At 51.3% G+C, this 18,283-nt stretch overlaps 1 protein-coding gene across 1 annotated transcript; it reads left to right on the top strand.

Moving 5' to 3' along the window:
• The first annotated feature begins 1,270 nt into the window (after positions 1-1,270).
• Positions 1,271-18,178, top strand: Pink1 (PTEN induced kinase 1). The gene is made up of 8 exons (XM_059255269.1): positions 1,271-1,739; positions 9,600-9,875; positions 10,593-10,693; positions 12,548-12,730; positions 13,157-13,320; positions 14,487-14,614; positions 15,090-15,326; positions 17,678-18,178. The coding sequence occupies exons 1-8, from the start codon at positions 1,353-1,355 to the stop codon at positions 17,933-17,935; spliced, it is 1,734 nt and encodes a 577-aa protein (XP_059111252.1). The 5' UTR covers positions 1,271-1,352; the 3' UTR covers positions 17,936-18,178.
• The last annotated feature ends 105 nt before the right edge of the window (positions 18,179-18,283 follow it).

Genomic DNA, 18,283 nt, shown 5'->3' with positions numbered 1-18,283 from the left:
TTTTTTTTTTTTTTTTGGTTTTTTGAGACAGGGTTTCTCTGTGTAGCTTTGGAGCCTGTCCTGGAACTCTATCTGTAGACCAGGCTGGCCTTGAACTCACAGAGATCCACCTGTCTCTGCCTCCCGAGTGCTTGGAGTAAAGGCGTGCACCTCCACCACCCGGCTTGGAATGATTTTTTTTATGTCACTATGTATCCCTGGCTGGCCTGGAACTCTCTACGTGGGCCACCATACCCAGTACTCTGAACCTTCTTAAGGAGCATATATATGCATTCTGTGAGTCTACAAGTAAGTGTGAAACTACTGGGTTCTCATCTGAATATCTAAAGATACATATCTTATATACACATACTTTGTACCTACCATTCAAATATGGACCCCTTGGCAGTTGCCTGATTTCTATAGGTAAACTTCACACACACACACACACACATACACACACACTCACACACACGTATGCAAATAAGTTTGATTTGCAAACATTGGAACCTGAGTTAGATCCCTGGACCTCAGGGTTTTTGTTGTTGTTTTGTTTTGTTTTATATGCATGGTTTTCCTACATATATGTCTGTCCACCACTTGTGTACCTGGTGCCTGAGGAGGCCAGAAGACAGTGTTGGACCCCTGGAACTGGAGGTAAAGATGATTGTGAGCCAATATGTGGGTGCTGGGAATTAAACCTGGGTCCTCTGTAAGAGCAGCAGCCGGTGCTCTGAATGGATAAGCCATCTCTCCAGCCTCTTGGGATTTTTTTTTTAAATCTGGAAATCTGAGTGTGGGGGCACACGCCTTTAATTCCAGCACTCAGTAGGCATAAATTGTGGCTTTTGGTCAAGATTTGCCTCTGAGTCCTAAGACGTTCTGGAACCTGCGACCTGTACAGGAGCATGAGGGCACTGGGGGTGGGGGAGAAGAGACAAGGCCCTCAACAGCCCGGGCAGCTTGATCTTCAACCTGGGCTCTAATACCTGCATGCAATCTGAAAACACAGCACTCTTTTATCTACAAAATTGGCACTCTTCTATCATTGGCGGGGAAGTTAAATCAGTTTAAAGGTGTAAGTGGCCTGGATCGGTGATTGATAACAAATATTAGTTTACTGACTCAATTTCTCATCTTAACCAGGGCCGGTGAAGTTGTTTCGCAACCGCTCCACCAGAGTTCAAAGTGCAAACCAGCCAGGTTAGGAGAGACGCAGATGAGCAGACAGCGCCCTCGTGCACCGAGCCGGGGAACTGCCGCGGCCCCGCCCCACCCACGCGCCTGCGCATGGGCTCCGCCCACGAAGTTTGTTGTCCTCGGCCTCCCGGACGATTGTGGCGGTGGCAGTGGGATCGGGTCTCCGCGCCACCATGGCGGTGCGACAGGCGCTGGGCCGAGGCCTGCAACTGGGTCGGGCGCTGCTGCTGCGCTTCGCGGCCAAGCCCGGCCCGGTCTCGGGCTTGGGGAAGCCTGGCCCAGCGGCAGCCTGGGGCCGCGGAGAGCGCCCGGGCCGGGCCGCAGGCCCCAGAGCACAGCCAGGCCCGCTCGGGCTCCCCCTTCCCGACCGCTACCGCTTCTTCCGCCAGTCGGTGGCTGGGCTGGCGGCGCGGATCCAGCGGCAGTTCGTGGTGCGGGCCCGGGGCGGCGCGGGCCCTTGCGGCCGAGCAGCCTTCCTGGCCTTCGGGCTGGGGCTGGGGTTGATCGAGGAGAAGCAGGCGGAGGGCCGGCGGGCCGCCTCGGCCTGTCAGGAGATCCAGGTGAGCGCAGCGGTGGGCGGGCAGCCCGGGGCCGGGAGTTCAGACTTTAGGCCAGACGGGGCGGGGTGAGGGCGGGGCCTGGCCGGGAGGAGGCGGGGTTAGGAAAGTGGTCGGGAGTGGGGCTGGGCCGGGGGCGGGCCCTGAGTCCTAGGGGGCGGAGCCACAACTGAAGTGGCGCTATGGCGAAGGCGAGGCTAGGGTCAGGGGCTGGAATCCGGCAAGGACCTGGGGCCAGAGAGGGAGAGGCTACAATTAGAACCACAGCTGGAAGCAGGGGTGTGGAGGCCCCACGAGTCTGGAGGAAATAGGGAACGCTAGTTTAGGGCGGAGGCGTGGCTAGGAGCAGGTCTGGAAAGTGGTTCTAGAGCCATTAAGTTTGCGCCCGCTGATTGGGGGCGGGCACAGAACCAGGCGTCAGAGGTTGTGGAGTCAGGCTCTGAGCCTTAGTGTAGGCGGGTCTGAGATTGAACCACAAATCTGAGATAGGGCGTGGGCATTGGGAAGGGCAGGGCCCTGAGCCGTGATTGGGCAATTCAAGGGGTGGGGTACTCGTGAACTGTACTAAGTGGCGGGTGGCATCTTCGTTATGTGTCGTCTAGGAGCATATCATGAGGGCATACCGAGACCTGGTAGTGGGTCAAGGGATAAGATTAAGGTCTATCTTTGACTGAAGTGTAAGTTGGAAATCATCAATTAAGTCTGACTTACTTCCAGTTACTGATGGCCCTGATATGCCAGCACTTTGCATTTCTTTTACAAACAGTGTGTTTTAGAAGAGGTGTTGCTAATTATTAGTTCCTGTTACATTATGGCAAGTGGCTTTGAGTAAATTTGTTTTTCTTTTCTTTTGGGGCTTGTGGGGGGTGGAGGGCAGCTCTGATTTGTATATGTAGCCCAGGTTGGCCTTGAACTTCTGACCTTCCTGTCTCCCTCTCCCAAGTGCTGGGATTATTGGCATGTGCCACTATGCTTTGTATACGTTTTCTAAAAATCGTGACACTCTTATCCCTTGATGTAGTTGTCATGGAGGACACATATTCAAGAAAGGTGAGATGACTTACTCAAAGTCACACTGCCCAAAGTCCACCCTCTCAAAGCCTGTGCCCTCTGCTGAGCCAGAGTGCCGCTCCAGTTTAGCCAAACAATGGATGAGAGGCCGAGCAGAAACTACAGAGAGGCCTGGGAGAACACAACGCATCTAATGTTTTAGTGAACCTGAGCAGGGTTATCACTGGATACGTGGGAGTTCTTCAGCCTTTTAAACTCTTAAAATAGCACAGCGACCTCTCTTTCTACTCCCAAAGTCTTCTAGTCAAGGTCACCCAGACAAACAAAACCAATGGGGATGTGTATATTTAGAGATGGGGACTTTATTTTGAGGACTTGGCTCATGCTGGGCTGGCAGATCTAAATCCCGCAGGCAGGCCCAGGGAAGAGCTGGCTGTGCAGTTCACGTCTGCAGGTTGACAGCTGCAGAACTCAGCCTTCTCCTGGGAGGCCCAGCCTTTGTCCTGGGGTTTGGAACCACTTGCCGAGTGAGTGTAGCCCCTGAATCTTACAAGGTCGGGCTGAGGGGCAGAGGATGAAGCACGATGCTCAAAGACATCGATCAAGGAAGGACCAAGCAAGCGTTTCCTCTATCTACTTCCCATTTCTAATACTAGGATCACATGCGTGTGTCTTACATAGCTACACAGCGAGACCCTGTCCCAAGCAAGCAAGCGAACAAATAGAGGTGTGAGTACAGGTGACAAGGAAGCATGTGTGAAGATTTCCAGCACCACTGGCCATTTGACAAGTGCACGTTAAAATGAGATGAGGTATCCGTGCACACTTACTAGAACAGCTAAAAATCAAAATAAGGACAATGGCAGATGTGGTGAGGGTGGGAAAATGGGATCCCCCATGCCTTACTGGTGGTTGTCGCAAAGGAAAAGCAACACAAAATTAAATATGTGTTTACCACACCGGTCTGTCGTTAAAGTCATCAGCATCTACTGGGAAAACAGAAACATTCACCCAAAAACCTGTGTGCTGCAGTTGCTTTGGAAAATGGTAACTCTAACCCTAACCCTAACCCTCCAAAGAGTTAAAAACAGAATCACCCCGTCTAGTGATTCCACTTCTCCACGGATACTTGACATGATGGAAAGGGTGGGCAGACCTTCACACACTCAAGCTCAAGGCTGCTTATTTGTAGTAGCCACGGGGTAGAAGTGACCCTGGTGTCCCTCAGTGCATGAATGCATAACCCTGCCTGGCAAAGCTCTAGGACAAGCCACAGTTGTCCCTTGGTGTCCACAGGGAATGGGTCCTAGGTCCCATTCAGAATCAAAATCCACAGATACCAGTTCATGTCCCTTGGATAAGATGGTGCTGGGGGCAGTGGAAGTATACAGCAGGTGACAAAGAGTGGTGTGTACACACAATATAGGATATTATTCAGTCTTTGAAAGGGAAGGAAATTCTGGAACTGACTATAAGTGGATCGACCTTGAGGACAGTATATGGTTCCAGTCTAGAAGCCAGGCTTCTAAAGGTTCACAGTCAGAGAGGCGGAAGAATGGAGTGTCCTTGTATAGTAAGGACCGAGTTTCAGTTTTGCAGGATGAATAATGTTCTGCAGATGAATGGTAATAGTGGTTGTTTAGCAACATGAACATTCTTGACACTGCAGAACTGTACATTTAAAATGCTTAAAATTTATGTTATATATATTTGACAATTTATGCTGGGCATGGAGGCCCATACCTCTACTCTGAGCACTTGTGGTAGGCACAAGTAGGCCGATCTCTGAGTTTAGGGAGAGCCTGATTTTCATAGCAAGTTCCAGGCTAGCCAGGGATATATGTAATGAGACCCTATCACTAAAGAAAAGAATTTCATAATTTAAATATAAGTCTCTTAGTGCTGTATATAAATGATGGTAGCAAAATTATTTATTTTATTTATTTATTATTATTATTATTTTGGTTTTTGAGACAGGGTTTCTCTGTGTAGTTTTGGTGTCTGTCCTGGATCTTGTTCTGTAGACCAGGCTGGCCTCAAACTCACAGAGATCCGCCTGGCTCTGCCTCCCAAGTGCTGGGGTTAAAAGCGTGAGCTAGCCGGGCGGTGGTGGTGCACGCCTTTAATCCCAGCACTCAGGAGGCAGAGCCAGGCGGATCTCTGTGAGTTCGAGGCCAGCCTGGGCTACCAAGTGAGTCCCAGGAAGGGCGCAAAGCTACACAGAGAAACCCTGTCTCGAAAAACAAAACAAAACAAAACAACAACAACAACAACAAAAAGCGTGAGCTACCGCCATCTGGCGCAAAATTATTTATAATACCACAAACAAAACAAATATCCACCCATGCATGAAGAGTAACACAAGCCATGTTATATCCATAATAAAATATTCCTCAGCAGTAACGAGCAGTTACTAACTCTCTTGGCACGAGGTAACTGCAGTGGGAAAACTGAACAGGGAAGCCAGAGACAGGGGAGGTGACGGCAGTAGAGATGGTGGGAGAGCCAAGGGGCCATGTGACCATGGAGCAGCCCTGCGGCCACGGAGCAGCCCTGCATGTGGACTTGGAGGTGATCACGTGAATCCACATGAAGTAAGATTGTATGGGGCTGCACATGCATGCACACACACACACACACACACACACACACACACACACGTGCAAGTTTTTTAAATGTAGTGACAGTTGAGTATGGTCTGTAGTGATCTGTGGACTTACGTCGTTGTGACAATTGTGCTACCACTGTAAGGGTGTTGCCATTGGGAAAGCCGGGAAAAGGGTACAAGGGACATTTTGTGCTGTTTTTGCAACTTCCTGTGAGAGTAATTACTTCAAAATAAAAAGTTAAAAATATCTTGTTCTCAAACCCTGGTTGATGGGGATTATTCTGCAGATATCTCTCCTGCCCCTGGGGTTTATGAAGCTGATGCCAAGGGAACACCCATTTCCATGTATTAAACAGTGAGAAGCTTCAGTTCAAGGTATAGTAGCGTCTAAGGACCCAGTGCCTTGGGAACTGCAGAAGGCATGTGACAGGCTGGTCCCCAGGGCTGGTTATGGAGAAAGGAAGACCTAAGCTGGGCTTGAGTAGATAGGGGTGTGCTGGACACAGCAAGAATGCAGATGGGGGTCTGGGGGAGAATTCATGAGGGAACTCAGGAAAGGCAGCTGCAGTAATACAGAGAGACACTCAGAGCTGGGGTGTAGCTCAGTGACAGAGCACTTGCCTAGCATAGGGAAGGCGCCAGCACCCCAGAAATAAACAACTGTAGGCATGCATAACCCTGCCTGGCAAAGCTCTAGGACAAGCCACAGTTGTCCCTTGGTGTCCACAGGGAATGGGTCCTAGGTCCCATTCAGAATCAAAATCCACAGATACCAGTTCATGTCCCTTCGATAAGATGGTGCCAGAGGCCGTGGAAGTATACAGCAGGTGACAACTAGTGTTCAACAGGTCGACCCACCAGATGAATAACTCTCTGATGGGGAGCCCCACCTGGCAAGGCCATGGGGTCACTGACTGTAAATAGCCAGTTGCTCCTGTCTGTAATTTCTCTCGTGTACCACTGCATTTCTTCCCTAAGAACTGCTGTGGGTGTCTTCCCACTGCTTGTGTGTTTATCTTGTGAAAATATTCCATCTATTGGGCACATACGTAGCTGTGTGGTCAGGAAGATGATTTCTGCTTAATCTGCATAATTCTGATGAATAGAAATAATACTAGAATATTTTTTATAACTGACACAGGAAAGTAACAGTATTCAAGTCACAAAGACAGCTAATTTTAGACTTCAGAACAAATTTAAAACAGACTAGCTGCCCCTGCAGAGAGTACACAGGGACAGATTCTCAGGTGTTTATTGCTGAGTCAAGGTCAGACTTGAAGCAACTTTGGTAGACATAGCCCTCTGCAGTAATTGACTTTCTGCACATACTCCCAGCCTCAGTTTATGTTACAGGACTCAGGGTTCAGCCAACTAACTGTTATTGTTAAGTCCTGAATTTCAATGTCACTTTCTGTCTGGGAAAGAGCTACGTGCATGGCCAAGTGTTACTGGCTGGCTGGTCAGTGTGACCTCCCTAGCCTGAGAAAAATGGTGACTTATCATGTGCTATGAGAATGGGTTGGACCCTGAAAATGTAAGTATAATTGTCCAGAGTTTGGCTGTGATAAGGGGCTGTGTAGAGCTAGGTAGAGAGCTGCTGTGTAAAGAGCTGGGCAGAGGGTGTGTGTGGGGGTGTGGGGGGGTGTGGGTGTGTGCTGAGAGACCCGGAGGTGTGTGCAGAGAGAGCTGGGTAGAAGAGAGAGCTTGTGTAGCTATATAGAAAAGAGATGTAGGGGAGAGAGTGTGTGTGTAGAGGAGTGTGAGTGAGTGAGTGAGAGAGAGAGTGAATGAGTAAAGAGTGAGTGAATGATCTAGTAGTGTGGGAAGGAATGTAGCAGAGTAGAGAGAAGAAATGTGTATAGAAGAGATGTGGAGCTATGTAAAGAGGATTTAACTATGTATAGAAATATATGGTTCTGAGGAGAGAGATGTATGTATATAAAGAGAGAGATATAGTGTATGTTAAGAATGTAGCTGTGTAGAGATAGATTTTTAGAAAGAAATTTCATAAGATGAAGTAAAAGAGAAAGTTATCATCAGAGAGCATGTGTTTTCTTATTTTCCCCTCAGATAGAAAAAGTCTAGCCCTCAGATAGATAAGAACTTTGTATGGTTTTGTATGGACCTATGCACCTCCTGTGTGCTGTAAATCATCTCTACATCACTGACAGTGCCTGTTGTGGTGTTACAAGGACCTGAACAAATGCCATGTGAAGAGCAGCTTACTGGGTTGTTCATAGAATAGTGGCAAGGAAAAAAATGTACATATAAATTACTTGTTTGGGGCCGTGTTGGAGCATACCTTTTCATTCCAGCACCCAGGAGGCAGAGGCAAGTGGATCTCTGTGAAGTGGAGGCCAGCCTGGTCCACAGAGTGAGTTCCAGGACAGCCAGGGCTACACAGAGAAACCTGTCTCTAAAAACCAAACAACATAAAAACAAGGTCTCACTCTATGGCTATAGACAGATGGTTCTCTCCTGCCCACCAGTTCCCAAATAACCACTCAGAGGCTTAATATTACTTATAATGCTCAGCCAGTAGTTCTGGCTTATTACTTGTCGAGTCCGCCTCGACCAGCAAGGAAGACGCAACGCCAGGCTCTTCTCCAAGCAGTTTATTCAGGAACCTTGAATAAAATTCAGGAATCTTCTTCTTCTTTTCTCTCTCTCTCTCTCTCTCTCTCTCTCTCTCTCTCTCTCTCTCTCTCTCTCTCTCTCAAGCCAGCCCACGCCCTTTATAGCCACTGGGCAATCAACCCCGTGGTGCCACGTGGACAATGCCGCTAGGGTCAGACTTACGCAAGCAAGACAGATTAGGTCCAGGTGTGCAGAAGCAAGCCAGATCAAATAAGGAGCACCTGCCATCGGGAAGGCAGAAGCCGGATGCCGGTGCCATCCTTGCAGCGCGGCCGTGCACGGCTCTCTACAATTACTAACTAGTTCTTACACTTAAATTAACCCGTTATTCTTATCTATGTTTAGCCACATGGCTTGGTACCTTTTCTCAGTACAACATTCTCATCTTGCTTCCTCTGCATCTGGCTAGTGACTTCTGACACTGCCCTTCCTCTTCCCAGCATTCTTAGTTTGGTTGCCCTGCTGTGGTGATATATGTGTACCCTAATAAATTTACCTGAAGATTAGAGAACAGAACAAGCCACTAGATTAAACAAAGAAGCCAGGCAGTGATGGCACACATCTTTAATCCTAGCACTCAGGAGGCAGAGATCAGTCTGGATCTCTGAGTTTAAAGCCACCCTGGACTACATGAGATTAACTCAGTCTAGGAGAGAAACAGAGCTAGGAAGTGGTGGCACACACCTTTAATCCCAGTACTTGGGAGTCACATGTCTTTAATCCCAGCACTAGGAAAGTTGAGGCAGGAAATAGTATGGGTGGGCAGAGAAAGATATATAAGGTGTGAGGAGACAGGAACTAAAGCCTTTTTGGTGGAGGAAGCTCATTCAGCTAGAGGCCTATCGGCTGAGGCTTTTTCAGGCTGAGGAATTGGTGCGGTAAGAGGTGGTGGCTATGGCTTGTTCCTTTGTCTTTCTGATCTTTCAGCATTTACCCCAATATCTGGCCCTGGGTTTTTTATTAAGACCATTTAGGAATTCGTGTTACACTTCACCTACACTTCCCGCCTGGCTACTGGCCAATAAGCGTTTTATTAAGCCAATTCAAGTGAAAAATCTTTACAGTGTACAAGATAATTGTTCCACAGCAATGTGGCTCAGGGTCAGACTCATGATCCTCCTGAGTGCTGGGATTACAGGTGTACACCAGCATTTTGGACTGCGGTTACAAATTTTTTTTTTTGAGACAGGGTTTCTCTGTATAGCCCTGGCTGTCCTGGAACTCACTCTGTAGACCAGGCTGGCCTCAAACTCACAGAGATCCATCTGCCTCTGCCTCCCGAGTGCTGGGATTAAAAGCATGCACCACCACCTTGGGGCTGCAGTTGCAATTTTTAAAGACTCTTTTCCACCTGCAGTTGGTTGAAGCCACAGATGCAGGGCCTGCATTGAACTGTCTCTGGTCACAGTGAAGGGATATGTGAGAAAGACTGTCCTAGACAATGAGACAGAGGCAGGCTAGTCCGTACCCAGGACAAGCCCATACTTAAAGTCAAGGTAGCAGTCTTGGTGAGGACCCTGCCTCGCTGTGCCTCTCCCCGTCTTGTGTTTGCTCTGTGGTGGCCTTACTAGAGCCCCCGGATCAGAGCGCCTTCTTTTTCCTCACAGGCAATTTTTACACAGAAAAACAAGCTAGTGTCTGACCCACTGGACACACCGTGCTGGCAGGGCTTCCGTCTGGAGGATTACCTGATAGGACAGTCCATCGGCAAGGGCTGCAGCGCTGCTGTGTACGAAGCCACTGTGCCCACACTGTCCCAGCACCTGGAGAAGGCCAAGTGCGTTGGCCTTCTAAGGAAAAGCCCAGATGTCCTCCCAAAGGGAGCAGATGGGGAGCGGGCCCCCGCCTTTCCCTTTGCCATCAAGATGATGTGGAATATCTCGGTAAGGATGGACCTTTCATCTTCAGGGACGGGGGAGATTTTCACAGGCTTTCCATAAGAAGGGCCTGTGGGCTTAGGTGTCCGCTCTCTTACATGGGAGTCAGAGCTGTCTGTGGACACTGTAACGTGTCCACCATCCACCAGGGGCTCAGGACCCACAACAGATTTGGCTTCTGTCAGACAGGGTTAAGAGTCTGATTTTTTTCCCAGTTCGGATGGTGCCCAGGCTTCTGGTCTGTGGACCACTCTGAGTGGCAGCTGTTTAAACCACGGGTTCTGAGCTGATGGTTATTTCACTTGAGGCCAGCCATGTAACCATCCTCTCCTCACACCTCCTTCTGTGTCCGGCTTCCCTGGCCAGGAGGAGCCCTGTGCTTCCCCACACCCCAACAACTTGATCCAAAGCTTACTGCTACCTCCCTGTGGCCACTTTGAGCTGCTGGTACCTGGAGACGCCCCTGATGGGAAGCATTGTGGGCTCTGAAATCTTGGCCTCTGTTCCTGCCCAGGGCCGCTTGACTACCAAGGGTTCGAGGTGTGGGAAGCGTGCTCTAAGTAGCACCTCCCTCCAGGCTCCAGGGGGAACTGGTTTTGGCTTGCTGCTTTAGGGAGGTTATTTCGCTTTGACTTTCAAAGCCTGATCTTGGTTCAGATCCCAGGCAGGCCATGGACTTGACATTCCATCAGGTCTCACAGGTGCACTGTGGGTATGTTCCAGGCAGGTTCCTCCAGTGAAGCCATCTTAAGCACAATGAGCCAGGAGCTGGTCCCAGCAAGCCGGGTGGCCTTGGATGGAGAGTATGGAGGAGTCACTTACAGGTAAGTACCCCTTTGCCCACCAGAGCAATCACCGGTTCTTTGAAAACAAATGCATCCCTGGTATCTCCCGCATCAGCACCATGTCTGGTGTGCCACACGGTGGATGGTTAGTGAATGATGTCCTAGAAGGATTTTCAATTTGTGGATAAATTAAGTTTGAGAAAGAGTGAAGATCATCTCGTCCCAGCTAGTGATGCGGATGGTTGATTCACAGAGGAGCAGGAATGAACACCTTCCATACAGGCCAGTTCAGAGTGCTAGACAATGTCCTAATTCCTGCAAAGCAGTGTGTGGCGCCACCTAGTGGTACACGTGCACTGTCTCCACAGGTGGAAACTACTGATGTTGGCCACCAGCCCAATGGTGTGCAGACTCTGAAACAGCCCTGACCCTCCCGTGGCTTTCGTGGCGGTCTGGCCTTCAGTCTGATTTGCCCGGGTGTCTCTGCTTATACAGTTCCCGTTGGCTCTGCATTCCAGCCCAGGTGTCTGTGCCGAGTAATAGCAGAAGTGCTGCTGGATCTCCAGAGAAACTCCCCCTAGAGCACTCGGGCCATGTCCACGTGACCTTCGTCCAGGGGTCTCGGACTCAGCTCCTTGCTGCTTCTCCACCTCGTTTCTCATCTTTGCCCGCTCGCACCCTCCCACTCCTGAGTTCCACACCACCGTCCCGGAAGTACGATCTCGGTCTGCTGTGCTCAGGCTGCTCCCGCGCACTGCAGACAGACCTAGTTCAGACACATCCTGCCCGTACTCCCTCAGAGCTCTTATGACACCTGCCAGGGCGCTGCCAGCCTCCTACTGAGGTCCTGCTGTCCCTGTCACCAGTGACCCAGGGCCAAGAGCAGTGCTGTGTAGTACAGGGCCCACTCCTGTGACACAGAGGGTCAAGACAAGGACACGTGGACTCACCCACAAGGCTCCAGGACAGAGCAGGCATCCTCCTGCACTTGGCTTATCTCTGGGCCCTCCTCCATTCTCCTCTCCACCCTCAGCGCTGGCGTTTCCTCCCTGTGACTCTTCTGTTCCTGCAGGCCTTTGCTTCCTGTGGCCTTCCCTGTGTCCCCTAAGAAAGCAACCAACCTGCCTGTTCCTCCCCCCCTGAGCCATTAGGATCTCAGATGAACCGATGAGCACATTGCCTTTGGTTCTGAATGCCCACTCTTGGTCCAGTCAGCTTTGGCCTGAGGGGCAGAGCTGGCACACAGGACACAGAGCCACCCTGTCCACAATGTTAACCACTGTGCCTCTGTAGGGCCATGGCTGTGGGGCGTTCTGTAGGAGTGGACAAGGGCCACCACTACAGCGGGGCTGCATCAGAGGCTGGGTCCCTGTCCTCGGAGAGCTAAAAGAGTTCCTCCTGTGCTAGATCTCAAAGCTCCCAGCCTCATAGCTGGCGCCTGGTACTCAGTGTGCCAGTAGCAAGTGCTGGTTACGTGACTAGTAGTGAGCATCAGCATTGCCGAGTGTTCGCTCTGCTGAGTGTGACTGTCGTGCTTTATGTCTTAACCCCTTGCACAGTGCATCACTGTCTCACTGTCCGCCCTGAGCTTAGAGGGGATGGGTGACACGTCCAAGGACTGAGTGTGGCAGCTCCCAGGGCCCCTTATCCACCATGTTCTGCCATGTGGGATGAAGAGATGAGCCAAAGGGTGGACTAGAGGAGCCACTGAATGTGAGGAGTCACCCCTGTTGGGTCTTGCCCCACAGCAGGTGCAGTAGCTGGAAGAGGGCAAGCCTGCAGGGAATATTGGTAACTGTGTGAGTGAATGAGTGCCTCTGTGGTGGCCTTAGCTGTCTTCCCAGCACTCGTCTCTGATGCTGGTCTCATGTGCTGTCCCATTTGCCTGAACAGACGATCCAGAGGCGGTCCCAAGAAGCTTGCCCCACACCCCAACATCATCCGGGTTCTCCGAGCCTTCACTTCATCTGTACCCCTGCTGCCGGGGGCCCTGGCTGACTACCCCGATGTACTGCCACCGCACCTCCACCCAGAAGGCCTGGGCCACAGTCGCACACTGTTCCTCGTAATGAAGAAGTAAGTGGTGGTGTTGGGGGAGTGGGGGGTAGGGACCCTGAAGCAGCTTCTCCTTTCCCGTGGGAGCTGGTCCCTGTCCTTGGAGCACAGAGCTTCTGGGAAGAACAAAGCGTGCAGATGAGGGCTGTGTCTAGGAGAGAGCTGTTGGAGCGATACAGACATCCCATCTTCCAGCATATACTTCCCACCCAGTGCTCTGGCACATTCATGGCTCCCCTCTCTGTGGCATCTAACTGCAGGGATGGATCTGAGGAGCTGGGGAGCGGCACTGTCATGGCTTCTGTGTTTCGGGGTCAGGATGGGTGGGATCTGAAAGGATGCTCGGGAACAAAAGAGCAGAAGCTCCGGAAGAAGAAAGGCCCAGTCCTAGGGGGTGCATGAGGCCGTGGGAATTGGGATGTCCAGACATTCTGTCCTCCCTGCCAGCTACCCCTGCACCCTGCGCCAGTACCTTCAGGAGCACACTCCCAGTCCCCGCCTGGCTACCATGATGACCTTGCAGTTACTGGAGGGCGTGGACCACCTGGTTCAGCAGGGCATTGCCCATCGGGACCTCAAATCTGACAACATACTTGTGGAACTGGACTCAGGTAGGTGCTGGCCACACCCAGAGTGCTCCAGGGAGAACTCAGGGCAGGGGATGGAGACCCTGAGGTCAGGGTATGTGTGTGTACATGTGAGGTACATGTGGGGGGCAGAGGTTGATGCCAGGCCTCTTCCACCGCGCTCCATTATGTTTTTAGACCAGGGTCTTTCAGCTTTTTCCCGGGTGCTGGGATCCAAACCTAGGTCCTCATCACTCATCACTGTAACCACTGAGCTATCCTCCCAGCTTGACTACTCTGTTCTGTACTGTCTTTAGCTTCACCACCAGAGATGACCCCCCATCTGACGGCTGAGACAGGCAGCAGCTCTCTCACAGTCCCCGGGATCCTCTCTGTGGATTTGCAGAACAATACCATTAGTCTTGCAGTTCTCAAAGCAGGGAAAAGAGGGGAGATTCTCGCTCAGTGAAAGCTGCCTTCACAAACCCGGCTTCCTCTGTCACTGGCAGCACTCAGATCTGGGAATGTTCTAAGGAGTTGGAGGAGCCCAGTGGTTAAGTGCTCTACTCTCTTCCGGATGACCTGAGTTCAGTTCCTAGCACCCACGTGCAAGCTCCCAGCTCCTTGTAACTCCAGTTCCAGGAGATCTGATGACCTTTTCTGGCCTCCATGGGCACCTTCACACACTTGACAGACATACACGTAGACAAAAGTAAAAATGAGGTTTTTTAAATTAAATTTAAGATTATTAAATGTGTAACTAGAAAGCTAAGTGAACTGGCTTTTTCAAGGAACTCTGTTTGAACCCCTTTATCTCCCAAGATCCATTTATTAGACTTATTGGCATTACAAATTCAAACCTATGACTCCGAGGGTGTATAGACCCTTGGAGATCATTTACCCAAAGCTGAGGTCCCTTGGTCTCCGGGCATGTCTAGTTAACTAGAACAGTTTTCACCTTCCCCTCTTTATCTAGTCCACTGTCTGGGCCTGGGTTTGGGTCCCTGTTTTGGGGTGGCATTTCCATGTACCTGTTGCCAGCCCAACTGTGAGCTCACTCATAAAGACTCCCATCTAGGCCTTGCTGGCCTGGGCTCCTGGACACAGCCTATTAGTCCGGTTCATCCATGTCTTGGTGGCTTTTGGAGGGACCTGGGAGGGACTGTAGGGACAGGAGCAGACCCTGTTGCTCAGCTCTGCTGCCTCTGCAGACAGCTGCCCCTGGCTGGTGATCTCGGATTTCGGCTGCTGCCTGGCTGACGAGCGCATCGGTCTGCAGTTACCTTTCACTAGCTGGTATGTGGACCTCGGTGGCAACGGTTCCCTGATGGCCCCTGAGGTGAGTCCTGCTGTGTGTGTGTTCGGCCATTAGTGGGTGTTTCCTAGGTTTTCCTGCCCCGCTGCTCTGCTTTAACTAGGCTGACCTGAGGTCCCTGGACGTTTGTCAGCATCAACCAGGCAGCTGTGGCCGATCCCCAGAGCTTGATCCGGTGCATTTAAATTCTGGGTTCCAGCCAGCAGTGGTGGCGCACGCCTTTAATCCCAGCACTTGGGAGGCAGAGGCAGGCGGATCTCTCTGAGTTCGAGGCCAGCCTGGGCTACAGAGTGAGTTCCAGGAAAGGCGCAAAGCTACACAGAGAAACCCTGTCTTGAAAAAAAAAAAAAAAAAAAAAAAAAACCAAACAAACAAACAAACAAACTAAATAAATAAATAATAAATTCTGGGTTCCGATTTGATCCCAGCTTAGGTGACATGAATGGACACAAATAGTAGCCCTGCTGGGGCCTGATCTCTGACTGTCTGCTTCCTGCAGGTGTCCACAGCCCATCCGGGCCCCAGGGCAGTAATTGACTTCAGCAAGGCTGACACCTGGGCTGTGGGGGCCATCGCCTATGAAATCTTTGGGCTTGCCAATCCCTTCTATGGCCAAGGCAGAGCCCACCTCGAGAGCCGCAGCTACCAGGAAGCTCAGCTACCTGAGATGCCCAAGTCGGTGCCTCCAGATGCAAGACAGCTGGTGAGGTCACTGCTCCAGCGAGAGACCAGCAAGGTGAGGCTGTTCCCCGGCTTTGGACTGTGTGAATGAGGGCCACTTGTTCATGTCTGAGTCAAGGCCAAGTTTAGGCAAGCCCTACAGTGTTAAACTCTGTCATATACAGGCAAAGGCCAATTACAGAACAAGTGTAAGAAGAAACAGGAGCAGGAAGCTGGCCAGTGAGCCCTTAATCAGAGTCCTAGCAATGCCTCTTTTGGGCTCCATTTGCTCCCCATTCATGGGGCTCAAACCCAGGGCCACATGAATGTTGGGCAAGCACCATGTCCCCCATTCCCCCCTGTCCTCTTGGCTTTGGTCATATAAGAAGTTGCTTAGAAGGATGGGCTGGTGAGATGGCTCAGCAGGTAAAGGTGCTTGCACACCTGACCACTGAGTTCAATCCCTGGAACCCACAAGGTGAAGAGAGAGAGCTGACCCCACCAACTTATGCTCTGACCTCCACACGTGTGCCACACATGCACACTCATACATGTCACACACATCCAACGGTAACTCAAAAAACAAAAAACAACAACAACAACAACAACCTAGGGCTGGCAGGATGGCCCGGTGGCTAAGGGCACTTGCTGCCGAGTCTGATGCCAAGTTTAATCCCCAGGACCCACACTGTAGAAGAGAACCAGCTCCTTCAGCCCCACCCCCAATACAGAAGTACATGTAATAAACATATTTGAATTTTATTTAAATGAGAGTGGCTTAGAAAGAAAAGGATGTGTTTTTGAGAAATGTGTAACAAAGATGCCACATGTGGAGGGAAACCCTGCTCTCAGGAGCACTGAGGCCAATCCACCTGAGCAGTAATTGCAACAGGTCTGACTCAGGTGGCTCCTTAGAAAAGCCCGAGACAGACCTGGCCTCAGCCTGCTGCTCTGCAGCCTGCACACCCCTCACTGTTCACACCCCTCACTGTTCACACCCCTCACTGTTCACACCCCTCACTGTTCACACCCCTCACTGTTCACACCCCTCACTGTTCACACCCCTCACTGTTCACACCCCTCACTGTTCACAGGCCTCACTGTTCACACTCCTCACTGTTCACACCCCTCACTGTTCACACCCCTCACTGTTCACACCCCTCACTGTTCACACCCCTCACTGTTCACAGGCCTCACTGTTCACACCCCTCACTGTTCACACCCCTCACTGTTCACACCCCTCACTGTTCACACCCCTCACTGTTCACACCCCTCACTGTTCACACCCCTCACTGTTCACACCCCTCACTGTTCATGCTCCTCACTATTCACGGTCCTCACTGTTCACACCCCTCACTGTTCACACCCTTCACTGTTCAGACTTCACTGTTCACACCCCTCACTGTTCACACCCCTCACTGTTCACACCCCTCACTGTTCACACCCCTCACTGTTCACACCCCTCACTGTTCACACCCCTCACTGTTCACACCCCTCACTGTTCACACCCCTCACTGTTCACACCCCTCACTGTTCATGCTCCTCACTATTCACGGTCCTCACTGTTCACACCCCTCACTGTTCACACCCTTCACTGTTCACACCCCTCACTGTTCACACCCCTCACTGTTCACAGGCCTCACTGTTCACACCCCTCACTGTTCACAGGCCTCACTGTTCACACCCCTCACTGTTCATGCTCCTCACTATTCACGGTCCTCACTGTTCACACCCCTCACTGTTCACACCCTTCACTGTTCAGACTTCACTGTTCACGCCCCTAACTGTTCACAGGCCTCACTGTTCATGCCCCTCACTGTTCACAGGCCTCACTGTTCATGCCCCTCACTGTTCACACCCCTCACTGTTCACACCCCTCACTGTTCACACCCCTCACTGTTCACACCCCTCACTGTTCACAGGCCTCACTGTTCACGCCCCTCACTGTTCACAGGCTTCACTGTTCACAGGCCTCACTGTTCACAGGCCTCACTGTTCACACCCCTCACTGTTCACAGGCCTCACTGTTCACACCCCTCACTGTTCATGCCCCTCACTGTTCCCGGCCCTCACTGTTCTCACCCCTCACTGTTCACAGGCTTCACTGTTCACGCCCCTCACTGTTCTCACTCCCCACTGTTCACAGTTGCTCCTCACAGCAGCTGCTCAGACAGTGTTAGCTCAGCAACCACACCAGGTGAGGCCTCTTGTACCAGTCCTAGTACCCAGACATGTGGGTTCCCTCCATGACAAAGGTGTCCCAGCAGAGCTGACATGGGCAGGGTCTGTGCTGCGTTAGGGAGCAGCTGATGGTAGAGGGTGGAGGAAGGACGGAACTGGGCAAGCCTGAAACGACACTCCCCAGCAGCACAGTGTGGACCAAGTGTTTGTTGAAGGCATCCTGACGCACCTTCCATTGCTTTGCAGAGGCCTTCTGCACGTGTGGCTGCAAACGTGCTGCACTTGAGCCTCTGGGGTGAGCATCTTCTAGCCCTGAAGAATCTGAAATTGGACAAGATGATTGGCTGGCTCCTCCAGCAATCAGCAGCCACTCTGCTGGCTGACAGGCTGATGGAGAAGAGCTGTGTGGCAACAAAGCTGCAGATGCTGTTTCTGGCTAACCTGGAGTGTGAGACACTCTGCCAGGCAGCCCTCCTGCTCCGCTCCTGGAGGGCAGGCCTGTGATGGCTCTGTGCTGCGCTGTTACTAAAAGACGGGGGCATCTATGTTGTGATGTCATGATGGTGTGTGAAGGCCGAAGGAGGTGGCTTGGCTGGGTGGGTGGGAGTCAAGGGACAAGCTGAAGTGGGGCTGGTCAGCCAAAGAGGAAGCCTGAGGTTCAGCAAATGGAAAGAGCGACCTTGAACAGTTGAGGCTGTAGACATTCACTGGCTGTGCAGGTTTGAATAAATCCTGTGGCCCAACCCACTGAAGTTCTCCCATAGAATCAGGAGTTGGCAAGCTGTGAAGGCCAGACAGGAAGTTAAGTAGTGCAGTAACTCACCTGTCACCGAGGCAAAAGTACAAACAGTG

This window comes from Peromyscus eremicus, chromosome 2, assembly GCF_949786415.1.
Source record: "Peromyscus eremicus chromosome 2, PerEre_H2_v1, whole genome shotgun sequence".
Lineage (NCBI taxonomy): Eukaryota > Metazoa > Chordata > Mammalia > Rodentia > Cricetidae > Peromyscus > Peromyscus eremicus.
The sequence above is the reverse complement of the archived record's forward strand: the minus strand, read 5'-3'. Positions and strand labels throughout refer to the sequence as shown.